The sequence below is a fragment of the Salvelinus alpinus genome, chromosome 24 (genome assembly GCF_045679555.1).
Source record: "Salvelinus alpinus chromosome 24, SLU_Salpinus.1, whole genome shotgun sequence".
NCBI lineage: Eukaryota > Metazoa > Chordata > Actinopteri > Salmoniformes > Salmonidae > Salvelinus > Salvelinus alpinus.
In genome coordinates, this window is record NC_092109.1 from 13,396,950 (window position 1) to 13,415,482 (window position 18,533).

The following is an 18,533-nucleotide window of genomic DNA, read 5'->3' on the forward strand; positions in this document are numbered from 1 at the left end:
AAACATAACGATGGTCATTATGGCCAAATAGTTATATTTTTGTTTCATCAGACATTTCTCCAAAAAGTACGATCTTTGTCCCCAGTTGTGCAGTTGCAAACCGTAGTCTGGCTTTTTTATGGCGGTTTTGTGGCTTCTTCCTTGCTGAGCGGCCTTTCAGGTTATGTCGATATAGGACTCGTTTTACTGTGGATATAGATACTTTTGTACCTGTTTCCTCCAGAATCTTCACAAGGTCCTTTGCTATTGTTCTGGGATTGATTTGACTTTTCGCACCAAAGCACGTTCATCTCTAGGAGACAGAATGTGTCTCCTTCCTGAGCGGTATGACGGCTGCGTGGTCCCATGGTTTTTATACTTGCGTACTATTGTTTGTACAGATGAATGTGGTACCTTCAGGCGTTTGGAAATTTCTCCCAAGAATGAACCAGACTTGTGGAGGTCTACAAATGTTTTTCGGAGGTCTTTTTTAAAATGTTCCCATGATGTCAAGCAAAGAGGCACTGAGTTTGAAGGTAGACCTTGAAATACATCCACAGGTACACCTCCAATTGACTCAAATTATGTCAATTAGCCTTTCAGTGCCTAAAGCCACGACATAATTTTCTGGAATTTTCCAAGCTGTTTAAAGGCACAGTCAACTTTTGACCCACTGGAATTGTGATAGTGAGTAATAAGTGAAACAATCTGTCTGTAAACAATTGTTGGAAAAATGACTTGTGTCATGCACAAAGTAGATGTCCTAACCGACTTGCCAAAACTATAGTTTGTTAACAAGAAATTTGAGGAGTGGTTGAAAAACAAGTTTTAATGACTCCAACCTAAGTGTATGTAATGGTCCGACTTCAAATGTATGTACCGTGCCTTCAGAAAGTATTCCCACCCCTGGACTTTGTCCACATTTTGTTGTGTTACAAGGTGGTATTAAAATGGATTTAATTGTAATTTTTGTCAACAACCTACACAAAATATTCAGTAAGGTTTCCAGTTTGCACAAAGTCTAATGTAGTTGAGAGCCGTCGCGACGTCGGCGGGAATATACACGGCCGTGACGATGATCGAATAAAATTATCATCTTGGGAGGTAATGCGGTTGGCATTTGATGGTGAGGTATTTCAGATCGGATGAACAAAAGGACTTGAGTTCCTTTACGTTACCACAATTTGGGTCATTGGGAATACTGCTTTTACAGAAATGTTTGTTGAAATTTAAGATTTATTACTTAACAAATATATTCCCATATTGCATGTCCTTTTCACCTCAAAGATCCTACTTTAAAAATACTCATCAAATCAAAGTTTATTGGTCGCGTACACAGATTTTTAAGATGTTATCGCAGGTGCAGCGAAATGCTTGTGTTTCTAGCTCCAACAGTGCAGTAATACCTAGCAATACAAAACAAAACCCAAAGAGTAAAAAGAAAGAATCACATTTTTCTATTAGGACGAGTGGATAATGCCACAACACAAATACCCAGCACGGCACTTCAGATGGCTCAATGGTTCATCACAGATAAAAATATAACAAAACAGAGAATGTTTTTTTCATAATAACGTGGAGTTAGAGAACAATCATTTCTATATGGTACACTTCTATTCGTATTACACAACTGGGAATAAACCCACTCAAGTTCATCCCAGTTCAGGACACGACCATACAGTAGTTCTGTGCACTGTTCTGTGGTCTCCTTACATGGGACAACATCCCTCCCATCTGATCTCAACCGAGAAAGCTCTGATCCCCACATAATCAAATCACTTATTACTGATATAAACATGCCTATTCACTCACAGCAATCCCTCTAGTTCAGTTAACTTTGACCCTGCACATTTTGGCTCCAATCCACTACAGGTGAAGCAACGAAAGACCTAGCAAAGCTGCAGCTGGCTAAAAAAAAAAGCAGCACACCTTGCTATTAACTGCACAGAACAAACATTAACAACATTCATGGTTGAGGAGAAATGTACTACTTCTCTTTTTAAGAAACATTTCTGTTAAAAAATGCCTAACCACGTGTATAATCTAGTTGCGTTCACTTCAAAACAGACATACATACCCCACCCGACATTCCACTATGGGTTTCTTCACAGTACCCAAACCAAAAACAAATTTAACTCGTCGCTCAGTTATGTATAGAGCCATGTCATCATGGAATGCTCTGCCAGCTTACTCAGGCAAAAAGCAAGTTTAGCTTAAAAAACCCCAGATAAAGACATATTGTATCACAGCACCTGTCCTCTCTCTAAAGATCTAATTAAACTGTACTGTATATAAGAACGTAAATATGTACAGTATATACTGTATGAATTGAATGTAAATAGTATTTTAGTTGTCTCTTGGTGTCTTTCCAATATACACAGAAAAAATATATAAAACGCAACATGTAAAGTGTTGGTCCCATGTTTCATGAGCTGAAATAAAAGATCCCAGATATGTTCCATTCACACAAAAAGCTAATTTCTCTCAAATTTTGTAGACAAATTTGTTTATATCCCTGTAAGAGAGCATATATTTAGTGAGACAATCCATCCACTTGACAAGTGTGGCATATGAAGAAGCTGATTAAACAGCATGATCATTACACAGGTGCACCTTGTGCTGTGGACAATAAAAGGACACTAAAATGTGCAGTTTTGTCACACAACACACAATGCCACATGTCTCAAGTTTTGAGGGAGCGTGCAATTGGCACGATGGCTGTAGGATTGTCCACCAAAGCTGTTGCTAGGGAATTTAATGTTCACGTCTCTACCATAAGTCGCCTCCAACGTTATTTTACAGAATTTGGCAGTACGTCCAACAGGCCTCACAACGGCAGAATACGTGAATGGCGTCGTGTGAGCGAGGGGTTTGCTGATGTCAACATTGCAAGCAGTGCCCCATGGTGGGCGGTGGGGTTATGGTATGGGCAGGCATAAGCTAGAAACCACAAACACAATTGCATTTTATCAACGGTAATTTGAATGCAGAGATACTGTAACAAGACCTGGAGGCCCGTTGTCGTGCCATTCATCCGCCGCCATCACCTCATGTTACAGCATAATGCACGGCCCTATGTCGCAAGAATCTGTGCACAATTCCTGGAAGCTGAAAATGTCCCAGTTCTTCCATGGTCTGCATACTCATCAGACAAGTCATCCATTGAGCATGTATGGGATGCTCTGGATCGACCTGTATGACAGCGTGTTTCAGTTCAGGCCAATATCCAGCAGCTTCACACATCCATGGAAGAGGAGTGGGACAACATTCCACAGGCCACAATCAACAGCCTGATCAACTCTATGCGAAGGAGATGTGTCGTGCTGCATGGGGCAAATGGTGGTCACACCAGATACTGACTGGTTTTCTGATCCATGCCCCTACCTTATTTTAAGGTATCTGTGACCAACAGATGCATATCTGTATTCCCAGTCATGTAAAATCCATAGATTACGGCCTAACAAATTTATTTGAATTGACTAATTTCCTTATATGAATTGTAACTCAGTAAAATATTAAATTGTTGCATGTTGCATTTATATTTTTGTTGAGTATATAACTCTTATTTTATCTTGTATTTTGAATTCAACGTAATACCTTATGATGTTCTTGTCTACAACTGTTCTGAACTTTGTCATGTATTTCTACGTTTTATGTGGAACCCAGGAAGAGTAGCTGCTGTATGTGAAGTAGCTAATGGGGATCCTAATAAACTAAACAGCGTCTTATCTCAATTTGTTTCAGTTACTCCCATAAATCTATGTCTTTATACTGAAAAAAAGCCCCCTGGTGATTTTCTGATGAAAGGAATAGATTACACAGTGCAGTACAGCATGTCCTGAATATGCAGAGTAGTGAGGACATCCATTTGATATGAAGCTGTTCTTTAGTATAAAATAGGTCAACCCGTGGAATATAAATAATATAGAGTTTCAGAGGGACTGGACCAAATGCACCAGTTTACACAAACTGGCATGTGAGGAAGAGCGCGATGTAACTTACAAACCTCTGGACGATGCAGTGCTACAGATAAGAATTTTCAATGAAAGGTCATTGTATGAAGCTCAAACTCCACCGATAATCTTCATGGGAAGAGTTTGAAAAAACAATTAAATTGTGGCTTCTGTTCTAATGAGTTAACAGATATCACATTTCAGATAATATTCCTAAAAGTCAACACTCCCCTGTTCCATCTTAAGGAGACAGGGTAAAACATATTTTTTTTTTTTTTTTTTTTCCACCTTTATTTAACCAGGTAGGCTAGTTGAGAACAAGTTCTCATTTGCAACTGCGACCTGGCCAAGATAAAGCATAGCAGTGTGAACAGACAACACAGAGTTACACATGGAGTAAACAATAAACAAGTCAATAACATGGTAGAAAAAAAGAGAATCTATATACAATGTGTGCAAAAGGCATGAGGTAGGCAATAAATCTAATAATTACAATTTTGCAGATTAACACTGGAGTGATAAATCATCAGATGATCATGTGCAAGAAGAGATACTGGTGTGCAAAAGAGCAGAAAAGTAAATAAATAAAAGCAGTATGGGGGGTGAGGTAGGTAAATTGGGTGGGTAGTTTACAGATGGACTATGTACAGCTGCAGCGATCGGTTAGCTGCTCGGATAGCAGATTTTTAAAGTTGTTGAGGGAGATAAAAGTCTCCAACTTCAGAGATTTTTCCAATTCGTTCCAGTCGCAGGCAGCAGAGAACTGGAAGGAAAGGCGTCCAAATGAGGTTTTGGCTTTAGGGATGATCAGTGAGATACACCTGCTGGAGCGCGTGTTGCGGGTGGGTGTAGCCATCGTGACCAGTGAACTGAGATAAGGCGGCACTTTACCTAGCATAGCCTTGTAGATGACCTGGAGCCAGTGGGTCTGACGACGAACATGTAGCGAGGGCCAGCCGACTAGGGCATACAGGTCGCAGTGGTGGGTCGTATAAGGTGCTTTAGTAACAAAATGCTCCTTTATATAGAGTGCATGGCCCACGAGATACTGCCTTGAAAGCAATCAAACATTCAACTGGCGTTACAGTGCCACAAGCCACAAGGCTCAATCACACACACACAATACGTAGGCAGTAACACCCAACTTATTGTCCCGGGTTAACGTCAGCATAAAACATCTCAGATGACCCCAACAAGGCAACAACACATCCGCTACTGGTCACTCAGTGGTCTGTCCAATTCAAAAGGTAGAAGAATAGGCTTGCTCTACCCATCTCTGAATTCTTCAAACAACTCTGGCTACAAAGTCCCAAGTAGCCTACATATGACAGATAGAAGAACCAAACCTACACTCACTGAACAAAACACAGTGTTTGTCATCAAGGTTACCTTTTGGATCGTCTGAGCCTGGCCCTGCTGAGAAAGTGTGGCATGGTAAAATTGGAGAGAACCGTCCACAGACTGGAGTCCGACATTGTGCCAAAGTCATGCCAGCCCCTTCCAGGAAGCGGGACGTGGACTGCGGGTCTCAAAAGACCCGGCGATGAGAAGCGCCGGGTGTCATGGACATGGGGGGCGACCCGTCCCCTACAACAACAGTCCCGGCGACAAGCACCAATACTCGAACAGCCCCCATCCTCCTCCAAGGCTCCAAACTTACTCTGCTGCTCGGACACATCTGCAGCCAGCTGCGGCATACACACACACTGGTAGAGTGGACACTGCAGCGTCCTTTAAGTGCAGTTCCAAAAAACGGAAAATAAAAAAAGTACTCCAGGGAACACTGTTTGATTAAGTTCAGCTTATAAGCCTCTATGACTGGGATATAACACCTTATAAAAACGGACTTTTGCTTTTCCTTTCTCTGTGCGTTTGTTTCCAGATCAGATCCCATACACTCACCCTGCTCTCTCTCTCTCTCTCTCTACCAGCTCAACATGCTCCGTATCATGTAACAAGCGGCATCTACCACTCCGCGTCCCGAGTGGGGAGGGGGGGGGGGGGGTGAGTCAGAGCAGTGCTGCATCACCAGCAGACATTGCGGTACATTCACAGCTTTCGCAATCTGGCTCCCCTCCAAAATGCCTCATGGGCTGGCCGATCTTAAGCAGGTCCTGTTTGAAATGGAAATGTTGTGCTTTTCCACGGGTGTCCTCTATTAAGGCAGCCAGGCTTTCCCCCTCTCTTCCATAGTTCCTCCTTCCTACAGTTTGTTCTTAAGCAGGCAGTGAGACGGAGGCTGACTCACTTCATGACAGACAATCTCATCTTAACTCCTGCCACCCTTTGATCCCATTATCTCATGCCCACTGGACTATCTTAAAGGAAGATAACAGGCCAAATACAGGGGACTAGAGATAAACAAATGAGTCAGATAAGACACACATGCACACACACATACACGTACACACAGACACGGGCGCACACACACACGCGCAAGCACTCACACAGACTCGCACACATACACACAGTCTTGGCAGTTGGCTGAGATCAGCTTGCACGTTTGTTTGTGAGAAGGGGGGCTAGGCAGGCAGGCAGTTGGGTAGGAGGAGAGGCATGCAGCCACACACTCCACAGCAGATAGCATGGCATGACGGGAGTCAACAGTGATCTCAGCCAGGTTCATGTTACACTGTGTATGCTCCACCTGAAGAGCCTTGGGAGATACAGAACACTCCCTGAGGGGAAATAGTGACACCCATTGACACCCAGTCAGGGACACAGAATGGGATCCAATCACAGGACACAGGCATTGATTGACAACTGATGCAGTGCTCCAAACAGTGGCCAAAGTCCAACATCCAGACAGTTTTTCCCTTAACCACGTGACCTGGCCAGGAAGTACACCTGGCCCTATCTATAGATAACCTAGCTATAGACACTGTAGGAAGTCCCTGCAATGAACACAAAAAGATCATCTTTCAATCATACAATCAGGTTCAATCAAATTACCTGACCAAGAAAAACTCTGCGCTCTGGTCAGACCATGTGCTTTCAGAGAGCTCTAGCCAATAGTCATAAGCATTGCTGATAACAAGGTCACATGCTCTGTAAAACCCCAGGGTCCCTCGTCAGGACCTGTGATAGAACACCTTTCTAAAATGTGAAGCAGTGATGCTGACGTCAGGTAATCATGCAGGCCTCCCAGCCCCCCTCAGAGCTCTGTGTCCCGGTAGAGTGACGTGACAGGCCCAGCCCAGCACTAATTATGGCCCTGCTCTGCTTCTGTGCTCCAGATAAAAGAGGGTGATTTCAAAGGCACAACCACCGTTAATGGTAAACTGGTTCAGTTATTAGATAGAGATGTGCAGACTAGTCAGAAGATCAATTTGAGGTTAAACTTTATTGGAAGCGCATTTAAATGATGTCTGTAGAGGTGCACTTTAAAACTGGTGGTTTATAGATTTTTAAAACATTGATGTTTCTAACCCTAACCCTAACCCTAACCCAACAGATATTCTGTTGGTTATACAATATAATATACACAATGTTATTAAAATGTGAATAAATATATTTTATTGATAAATAAACTATATGGGAAAGCTGCTACATTCTGATTGGTGTTGACCTCAAACTACAGTTTACTACAAAACTGACTCAATTAAATATATTTGAATATGCACATAATAGAAACATGGTGTCAGTACATTAGACTAAAAGGAAGGACTAATAAGAAGAGAAGTGTTCTGGTTTGATGTGCTAATTCTCTTGCCCATAATTTACAGCAATGGGTTTCAAATACTTGGTGGGAAATTATACATTCTGTGCAGCACAGCAATTAGCCGAGTCGAGTAATCTCCCCTAATTCATTAATCCTGATTAAAGTTCACCATGTTCTCTGGAATCACTGTGAAACATTATTGTCCTGATGGCTGATATTACACATGGGGGAATTCTGACTGACACCAGATACTTCACTTCAAAGGCTTTATTCTGAAGCTGGATTAGCTGATGTATACCCAGCCTGCCCTTGCTGGTTAGCCTAGCCAGTAATTATATCCTTTTCTCATTGACTGGTTAGCATTAGCAAGCTACTATATCAACTGTGATTTGCCTTTTGTAGACATGACCTGACTACCAAAACTGTTGAAAACTTGTTGTAGCAAGTAAAAATTTCTAACAGGGCAATGTTGTAGAATAAATGTACAAAGTCAAACTGGAAAAAACTTTCCTACAAAATTCTCAATTAAGATATTTTCTAGTTTCAACTATGAACAGTATGCTACTACTGTACCACATAAATTTTGCAATCTTTGTGGAAGTGAATAACTTGAATGTTAAGCTACTGCTCTTCTCAATGGAACTGTAAGAGGGTAGCTAGCAGCACAATATATGGTCAGAGGTGACACGAGGGGGCATTCTGCTACTTATTGATAGACAATTCTGTCTTTCATACTGTTTGTATATTCACAGTTGAAAATGTGTCTGGCGTCAACACATGCATCGCCAATGGATTTATAAAAAAGTATAGCATACTATATAAAGAATATTAATGTCCGTAAAATATTATTGACGACATGAGTCCGCTCCAAACATCACAAAACAGTAACCGCGACAGCATTTATACTACAAAGGTTGTTATCAATAAAACATGAGCATGAAACTAATGCACACACGTGAATAAATATATAAATATGAATAATTTCCGGGATTTAGAATGGATACTGCCTCTACCGTGTTCTCTTGAACTTAACTAATTCAAGTCATCTGTAGCCGATCAATCACACAAGAAAAACAGCATGTTTTCCAGAAAGGATGAACTCCATTTCCTTTTGTTCTGTCCTTCTCATTACAACCAAAGAACCTGGTGTAGGAGGGGAGAAAATGAGGGGTCATGTAAACATTTACGAGCCAAAATGGCTAATACAACAACAGTAGGGTTCGGGCTCAATGACCCAGTTGAATATGCGAAACCAGATGAACCTACTCCAGGAACAAAAGGCTGATTCACGGCGGCTCGCCATGCGACACATCAAGAGACAGTGAAGAGGACCGTGTGACCTGCTATCTCCGACATCATTAGTGTGCTACGCAGAGAGGAGAGGATTTAGGGAGAGAGAGAAGTGAAGGAAACACTCGGGGAGACAGCCATACCACCCCGCCCCCTCCTCTGTCACTCCTCCAGATGATACAGACTCCATTTGAAGTCTTGACATGCATCAACCACAGTAGCAAGACGCAAAGGCCCATTTGACCAGATACAGTATGTTCCATTAAATCTATTTTGCTATTGGCCAACTTGGGCGGTAGCGCACCTAATTTTGGGGAAAGGGTGGGGGAGTGTTGATCTAAGGTTTCAGTTGGCTCCAAGGTTGAAAGGACTTAACTTACTTGGATGGTTGGAAGGTCAAGGTCATATGGTTGACAGCTAAAACAAGAGGTATAGAGCAAACAACAGTAATGGAAAAAAGGTATGCAACATTGTGACCTAAAATCACTGTATGACCCCTTTCTTTCAAGTGCATTTTCTAATAAATCAATCAGGCATGGGGATTCTGACCATTCCCCACTTTGAAGAATCGCAAAACGCCACAAGTCCTTCTTTGCACTTGAAAGAGAAGCCTCAAAACCAGACTATAGAAAAGGAGTAAGGGGAAGGAGGTGACACTAAGAACATTATATAAGCACTCTATCCTCTTCCATCAAAGCTGCACCAAAGGAAACCGATTTCAGTTAGAAAAAAACACCTTTCTGTTATGACAAACTAATGATCGCATGGAATATCGACTCAACCTTTCACAGTCCAGCATGGATTTTCCTCAACCCACAAATACAAAATTAACATGATGGTCAAAGAAGCTCGTGGCGCTTACCTCCAAAAATGAAATGCGTGCAACGGGCTGAGAGGGCTGCAAGGACTTGTGGGTGTCGGGCTCAAGCTTCGGGGAGTGAGGCTGGAAGTTAAAAGTAAGTTTTGTAAATAGTGATTCCTTTAGCAAGCTACGTTTGCACAGGACGGACAATGGCTACTTTCACTTAGAAGCCCTGTGAAGTGATTTGGGCTGATGTATGCAGTCACATACCCTGTTCTGCTAGATAGCTGACATACATTAACCACAGAGCAGCAGCAGCAGCACAGCTTTGAAATGAAACTAAATTGTGTTTTGGAAATAGGTTACCAAGGCACTTGTCTGTTCACGCAACACAGGTTTAGCATCTTTGAGGATTAGAGACTTTGTTTGGTCCTTGAGGCTTGCTAGGCTTAAGCGATTATCATAAAAAGCATCCATACTATGCACACACACACAAACACACACACACAGGAGGTGGAGAGTGAAACCTGAAACAGGCGCACAGTGCAACCAAATCCTACTTGAAATCTGAAGGATTACCCAAGGCTATGAGAAAGCAGAAGAAACCTCTCTACAGTAACATCACTGGCAAGGAAAGAAAGCTCACTTCTTAAAGATGTTTACTTTAGATGTGAAGGATGTCTTTCAGCCCTCCAAACCACTGCCTGTTAACTTTGTGTAATTCAAGTAGAAAAAAAGTCTGACTTTTTCCTGCTATCATGGCACATAGTAGACACAATCAAAATGTATTAGCAAATTACAGCACAGTGCATCTCAACAGTATCAGTAGTCCACGATTAAACACTAGTATTGTTCCATAGAGCTACAGAATTGACCTTCCTGTCAGTAACGACACTGAACTGGATCTAAATTAGATGCGTAGGCTACGTATATGCCGACTTAGCAATACCTAAACTTGCGCTAGCAAAAGTCTCGGAGGACGCAAACAAACATGTGCCTTGGTGACCCGAGAGAACCCAATCGACTGCCTTCGCAAGTCATTACACAAAGAACTAATCTGTGTGATGTGCAACAGGAACACAACAGGGCCATAACGGAGTGTTTGTTGTTTGGGTCTCTGGCCCAGCAGATTACTGTCACTGGTACCAGGCAGGATCTGTTATCCAACATAAAAACAAGGCCTTGGGTATAAGGCCACTCCACTGCCCATCAACTTATTGATCATGCGTCACAAAAGCCTGCCATTTAATCATCACTGTATTGTGTGTGGGTGTGTCTGTGTGTGTCAGTGGGTTTCATCACAACCAAACAGAGGTTGTGTGGCAGTCCTCTGCTTGACACACACAGCAACACACACACTGTCCCCGTCACTATCACTACAGAGGATTTTACGTGACACATCCTACCGTGTACACTGCTACAGTGCTGCTGCTGTATGTGGCAATGCTGCATAATGCTAAACGCTCCACAATGCTACTAGCTAGAGAGAAAAGAGAACCAGGAGGTGCAGCAGCAACGGCAGAGACCAATGAAGCCGTCTGCTGCAGTGTGGAGCAGTGGTGCGGTCAGCACCACAAGAAGAAGATAGGGAAAATACTCACTCCAACGTCAGTCCCGGAATCCTCAGCCTCTCCCGCTGGGCTTTCATGGCTGAACTGTGCTCGCGTGCTCTATGGTGCACATGCTATATTCACACCGCTCAGCCTCAGCCACATAGCCACCCCCCCTTATCCTCTACCCTACACTGAGCCGACAAAGAGCCAGAGCCAGCCACCACCATAGAGGAATGGGGCTAGCCTAACTCTCTCCTCCGACAAAAAGGGGGGGGGGGAGGGGAAAGAAAAGGGGCAACGACAACACCGCAGCTTGTTTCAGGTCCTTCCACCACATTCCACCTTGAGGCTGTCAGAGGAGATCGCCAGCCTGAGGTGGGAGAGAGGAAAGGAGGGTACGGAGGCAGGACAATACCCCCTTTCCCCCTCCCCTCACACACACACTCCCCCCTCCACTTGGCAAACACACACACTCGGGCTCGCTCATTCGCGTCCCCTCCTCCACTGACTGGTGATTCACTACAGCAACAGCAGAACTCAGAATATATTCATCCTATATGCTGTCTATCCCTCTTCTCATCCTCTATGCGGTCTATCCTTTCCATCACGTCATCATGACTGGTCCTGACACCACAGGGTGCCCTCTCAGCACACAATGTCACTGCAGGGCTGCATTCATTTCCATATCTCCTCCATTCAAAACCACCACATTCAATGCACTCAGAGTGATGTCATACTAGAAAATGTGCACCCTACGTAAGTTATTTCAAACTGTTTATTTCCAATAGATATTCAGAATAAAGCAATGGATGAGAAGCAGTCATTTTCGGGGAGTCCAAGTGCATACCTCAGAGATGTAATAAGCGGGAAGATCCCCCTACCTCCCTCCACCCCTGTAGTGCTTTAGTACACCCCTGGGGCAAGTGCTTATTCACCGATAACACACACCCTGACGTGTATCACAATATGTATTGTGAAAGAATCATGATGTACTGTATGTAACATATACTGAATCAATAACTACATTATTGATAGTCTGTCATGATGATGATATACTGGAGGATCATTCAGAAAACCCCCAGGGAGAGAATATCAGTCACATCAAAACACACTTCATATTGTGATTATTGGCTAGAAGCTGTGCCGTCAAGATGTCTGTAGTCTCAAACCTTTCTCTGGAAGCACATTTTTATAGAATAATGAGAAAGGCGGAGAGAAAGCGCCAGCCAACAGTACAGTCCACTGTTTCCAGGACTAACAGCCAACCAAACAGCCTATCACAGAGGGCACAGCGCACCAGACAGAAAATGCACTAATGCCGCCCTTCAGCAAACCTATCAATGGTTTATTACCGGGAGCCAGGTTCTAGGAACTAAGCACTACTGCAGATGACAGAGAGCATTGCATCAGCTTCAGCTCAACCGGTAGCACAGGCAGGCGGACAGGCAGTAGTTCAACTGGGGTGTGATAAGAGGAACCAGTTATGTACCTCTACTTCTGCAGAACACGGGCAATGCAGGCCTCATACACTATATGACCAAAAGTAAGTGGACACCTGCAAGTCGAACATCTCATTCCAAAATCATGGACATAAATATGGAGTTGGTCTCCCCTTTTCTGCTATAACAGCCTCCACTCTTCTGGTAAGGCTTTCCCCTAGATGTTGGAGCATTGCTGCGGGGACTTGCTTCCATTCAGCCACAAGAGCATTAGTGGGGGTGTTAGCGGGGGTTGAGGTCAGGGCTCTGTGCAGGCCTGTCAAGTTCATCCCCACCAATCTCGACAACCATTTCTGTATGGACCTCGTTTTGTGCTCAGGGCATTGTCATGCTGAAACAGGAAAGAGCCTTCCCCAAACTGTTGCCACAAATTTGGAAGCACAGAATCATCTACAATGTCAATGCTGTAGCGTTAAGATTTCCCTTCACTGAAACTAAGGGGCACAGCCCGAACCATGAAAAACAGCCCCAGACCTTTATTCCTCCTCTGCCAAACTTTAGTTAGCACTACGCATTCGGGCAGGTAGCGTTCTCCTGGCATCCGCCAAACCCATTTTCGTTCGTCGGACTGCCAGATGGTGAAGCGTGATTCATCAGAGAACGCGTTTCCAATGCTCCAGAGTCCAATCGTGGCAAGCTTTTCATCACTTCAGCCAATGCTTGGCATTGTGCATGGTGAGTGTGCGGCTGCTCGGCCATGGAAACCCATTTCACGAAACTCCCGACGAACAGTTCTTGTGCTGGCGTTGCTTCCAGAGGCAGTTTGGAACTCAGTCGTGAGTGTTGCAACCGAAGACAGATGACGCTTGTGTGAGCTTGTGTGGTCTACCACTTCGCGGCTGAGCCATTATTGCTCTCAGACGTTTCCACTTCACAATAACAGCACTTACAGTTGACCGGGGCAGTTGACCGGGGCAGCTCTAGCAAGGCAGAAATTTGACAAACTGACTTGTTTGAAAGGTGGCATCCTATGACGGTGCCACGGTGAAAGTACGAGCTCTTCAGTAAGGCCATTTTACATTGTTTGTCTATGGAGATTGCATGGCTGTGTGCATTCAAGTGTTTTTCTTTATTTTTACTATTTTCTACATAGTATAATAATAGTGAAGACATCAAAACTATGAAATAACATATATGGAGTCATGTAGTAACCAAAAAAAAAGTGTTAAACAAATCAAAATATATTTTATATTTGAGATTCTTCAAAGTAGCCACCATTTGCCTTGATGACAGTTTGAACACTCTTAGCATTCTCTATACCAGCTTCACCTGGAATGCTTTTCCAACAGTCTTGAAGGAATTCCCAAATATGCTACTCCCTTGTTGGCTGCTTTTCCTTCACTCTGCGGTCCAACTCATTCCAAACCATCTCAATTTGGTCATCTGATGCAGCACTCCACCACTCTCCTTCTTGGTCAAATAGCCCTTACACACCCTGGAGGTGTGTTTTGGATCATTGTCCTGTTGAAAAACAAATGATAGTCCCACTAAGCGCAAACCAGATGGGATGGCGTATCGCTAAAGAATGCTGTGGTAGCCATGCTGGTTAAGTGTGTCTTGAATTCAAAATAAATCACTGACAGTGTCACCACCAAAGCACCCCCACACCTCCTCCGCCATGCTTCACGGTGAGAACCACACATGCGTTCACCTACTCTGCATCTCAAAAATCTCTCATCAGACCAATGGACAGATTTCCACCATTGTCATGACCATTGCTTGTGTTTCTTGGCCCAAGCAAGTCTCTTCTTCTTATTGGTGTCATTTAGTAGTGGTTTCTTTGCCGCAATTCGCCCATGAAGGCCTGAATCACAGTCTCCTCTGAACAGTTGATGTTGAGATGTGTCTGTTACTTTAACTCTGAAGCATTTATTTGGGCTGCAATCTGAGGTGCAGTTAACTCTAATGAACTTATCCTCTGTAGCAGAGGTAGCTCTGGGTCTTCCTTTCCTATGGCGGTCCTCGTGAGAGCCAGTTTCATCATAGCGCTTGAGAGTTTTTGCGACTGCACTTGAAGAAACTTTCAAAGTTGTTGAACTTTTCCAGATTGACTGACCTTCATGTCTTAACCTCCCTTGGATTTGTGGGACGCTAGCGTCCCAACTGGCCAACAGCCCGTGAAAATGCAGAGCGCCAAATTCAAATAAATTACTATAAAAATTCAACTTTGATGAAATCACACATTCAATATACCAAATTAAAGCTACACTTGTTGTGAATCCAGCCAACGTGTCAGATTTCAAAAATGCTTCACGGCAAAAGCAAACGATGCTATTATCTGAGCATAGCACCCAAGCAAACAAACACAGACAATCATATTTCAACCCTCCAGGCGCGACACAAAATGCAGAAATAAAGATATAATTCATGCCTTACCTTTGATGAGCTTCTTCTGTTGGCACTCCGATATGTCCCATAAACATCACAAATGGTCCTTTTGTTCGATTAATTCCGTCGATATATGTCCGATATATGGCGCGTTTGATCCAGAAAAACACCGGTTCCAACACGACTACAAAATATCTCAAAAGTTACCTGTAAGCTTTGTCCAAACATTTCACACTACTTTTGTAATACAACTTTAGGTATTTTTTAACGTAAATAATCGATAAAATTGAAGACGGGATGATCTTTGTTCAATACCGGAGGAAAACAACGTGTAGCGAACCTCTGTGTAACGCGCCTCTAACAAAGAGTAAAATTCCCTCGAGCCTCATTCTGAACAGTGTTACTTCTTCATTGCTCAAAGGAAAAACCTCAACCAATTTCTAAAGACTGTTGAAATCCAGTGGAAGCGCTAGGAACTGCAAGAAGGTCCTTTAGAAATCTGGATTTCCAATGAAAACACATTGAAAAGAGAGTGACCTCAGAAAAAAAATTCGGAATGTTTGTCCTCGGGGTTTCGCCTGCCAAATAAGTGATGTTATAGTCACAGACATGATTCAAACAGTTTTAGAAACTTCAGAGTGTTTTCTATCCAAATTTACTAATTTACTATGCATATCTTAGTTTCTGGGCATGAGTAGCAGGCAGTTTAATTTGGGCATGCTTTTCATCCAAAATTCTGAATGCTGCCCCCTATCCTAGATAAGTTAAAGTAATGGACTGTCGTTTCTCTGTGCTTATTTGAGCTATTCTTGCCATTATATGGACTTGGTCTAGTACCAAATAGGGCTGTCTTCTGTATACCACCCCTACATTGTCACAACACAACTGATTGGTTGATATGCATTTCCACAAAAACGAAATTCCACAAATTAACAAGGCACACCTGTTAATTGAAGCTGGAACAGAGAATGCCAAGAGTGTGCAAAGCTGTCATCAAGGCAAAGGGTGGCTACTTTGAAGAAACTCAAATATAAAATATATTTGGGTTTGTTTTAAACTTTTTTGGTTACTACATGATTCCATATGTGTTATTTCACAGTTGTACAATGTTTGAAAATAGTAAAAATAAAGAAAAACCCTGGAATGAGTAGGTGTGTCCAAACTGTTGACTAGTACTGTATATAGTGTACCACCACCAGCAGCTCTGTGCTCTAATCATTCATAAGGCGGCATTGTGACTCCACAAGGGCAGCCGGCAACACTCACTCAACAGAACAATCTGGTTCATTCAGAGTTTAGATCATGCTTCTTTTGAAAGTAATCGACAGTGTGGATGACAGTCGATTCATGTGGAAAAGTAAAGGGTTCACAATGAAAGGGGGGGGGGTAAAAATGACATAATACATTAACTTGTCTTAAAACATGAGTAAAAGGAAATGAAAGCAATATTCCATCCTGGAATTTAGATCATAGGAACAATATCTGGCTCTATTACAGTAAAAACCAAATCTCTTCCATGCTCAAGGATACCTCTTTACAATGAAATTTGTGCTATTAGTGTACATCTCACCCACTGTAAGGTGTATATATAAACACCCTTGGACATATCTAAGCACATTGTTAAGAAACCTTGTTTTTTGAGAAACCTTGAATACCCAATCTGACTAAGATTTTTTTCTTTAGTCAAACTCTAATGAACATTATTAGTCTTTGCTATTGTCAAAATGTCATCTGACTGTCCTGCTGAGTTGATTAACTATTTGTTGGGTGTTCATTCTCCGCTGTGTTCTGGCCCCCACAGATACACCGTCAACACAACCGACAACTGGAGACAGACATTAATCATATATATGGTGGATTTGTCATATCGGACATGTCATACATCACCAACACGCTGCCCAACGAGACTTATTGAAATATTATTTGACAATGCTGGAGATATGCATCAATAAGGCATTATTCCAATTATAATCTCTCATGTGCAATCAACTCAGAAAGAGTACAGTGAAAATGATCTCACCCCTCAGATTTTCTGTGTTGCTGTACCCTACTTTCTCTCCATTGTACCTTTTACAAATAAGTGCAGCTGGCCTGTATTTGCGGTACAGAACAAACACAGGAAATGGCTGCCTATGAACACAAAGAATGGGAAAGGAGGCTAGAAGGGGCTTTAGTTGACCCAAGCGATTGTGAAGTAGCCAGTTGTCAAATGACACTGTTGAAGTGTTTTCCCAAAACTCTAGACCCAGAAGCAAACCAGGGCCAATGGCCATAAAACTATACAGCTCACTACTCTCTGTGGGCTTAACCTCAACTTGAAATCCAAGCACATCACAAATAAAAGGTGAGACATTAATGTCCCTGTTAGGATTCAACCCTAGAAATCTAAACCACCACAGCAAGTAAGCGTTGTGAGCTTGGCTAGCGCTCCAATTGCACAGCATATGCATTAGGATCATTGAGATGTGCCGAGTGGTTCCAACACTTACGTGTGATCTATTTCTAGTTATTTCATTGTACCACGCACAAGCCTGTAAGTCATTAAGGTCGCCCTATAAATAGAAGACAATAAACACTAAACGTAGACGACTGGAAATCAAACCTCTGATCTATTTTGAGTGTACACACAACAAATTGTCTTGAACTGCCCTTGTTCCCTTTTCATTGTAAAAGCTGTAGATTTAATCCTAGCTTTGTTTGGGAATGTCAACAAGAACATATTGTTCAGTACCTACATTTTATTACCCAAATGTTATCTGTTCCATAAATTAGGTCAACACTGACATATTCTTCAAAACAACATTCAGGAAAAAGACCCCAATGATGTCACGATGCCATCACCATTGATGCCAGAGGGTTTATGACATATTTGTAAACCTCAACTTTTTCTACAATTTCTCTTCTTAAAAATCTGATTTTGAGCCTAACCCTAACCACACTGCTAACCTTATGCCTAACCCTAACCTTAAACGATGACAAAAAAAGCACATTTTTACAATTTAGTTTTTTTTTTTTTTTTGTGGCTGTGCATCTAGTGGGAAACTCCAAAGACACCACGTTCGCCTTCGAAGGTGGTCCCCAGTCATGCACCCATCTATTAGTGTCGGGGTTCCTAAACTTTTTTGGCCCGCAAACCTGTTTACTGTAGATATCTTTTTAAATGTGCAACCCCCCCCCGTAAAAAAAAGTTATTTAATCAACGGCCAATGTTTACTTTTGATGATGTTCTTCTACCCCCTGTCTGATTCAGTGCCTGGTCTTGTCTACTCGGTTCCAATGAGACTTTTGGGCATTGTAGAGGGAAACAGAAGACAAATATGTGTTCCTGAGAGCTTTAACTGTGAGTGATGGGGTCATAATATTTTGTAACTTAAACCGTTCAAAAAGATAGAGCCACATTTGTAGGAAGAAAACACACGGCTCTGATTTTTTAATCCTCATCTAGTGGCTACTGGAGGAGGTTCTATG

General features: G+C 42.5%; 1 protein-coding gene across 7 annotated transcripts in view; it reads right to left on the reverse strand.

Annotated features, from left to right (window-relative positions):
- Positions 1–18,533, reverse strand: part of LOC139552197 (microtubule-associated serine/threonine-protein kinase 3-like) — a 176,931-nt gene that overhangs the window by 56,643 nt on the left and 101,755 nt on the right. For 3 of the 7 annotated variants that reach the window (XM_071363670.1, XM_071363669.1, XM_071363673.1), the window contains one exon: positions 9,746–9,826. The exons of 2 other annotated variants lie outside the window; for them this stretch is intronic. In XM_071363670.1, the coding sequence (XP_071219771.1) occupies positions 9,746–9,826 (81 nt within the window). Of the gene's footprint in view, positions 1–5,321; positions 5,884–9,745; positions 9,827–11,286; positions 11,534–18,533 lie in introns of those variants that run through there. 2 more of the 7 variants (XM_071363674.1, XM_071363672.1) reach the window with 2 other exon arrangements.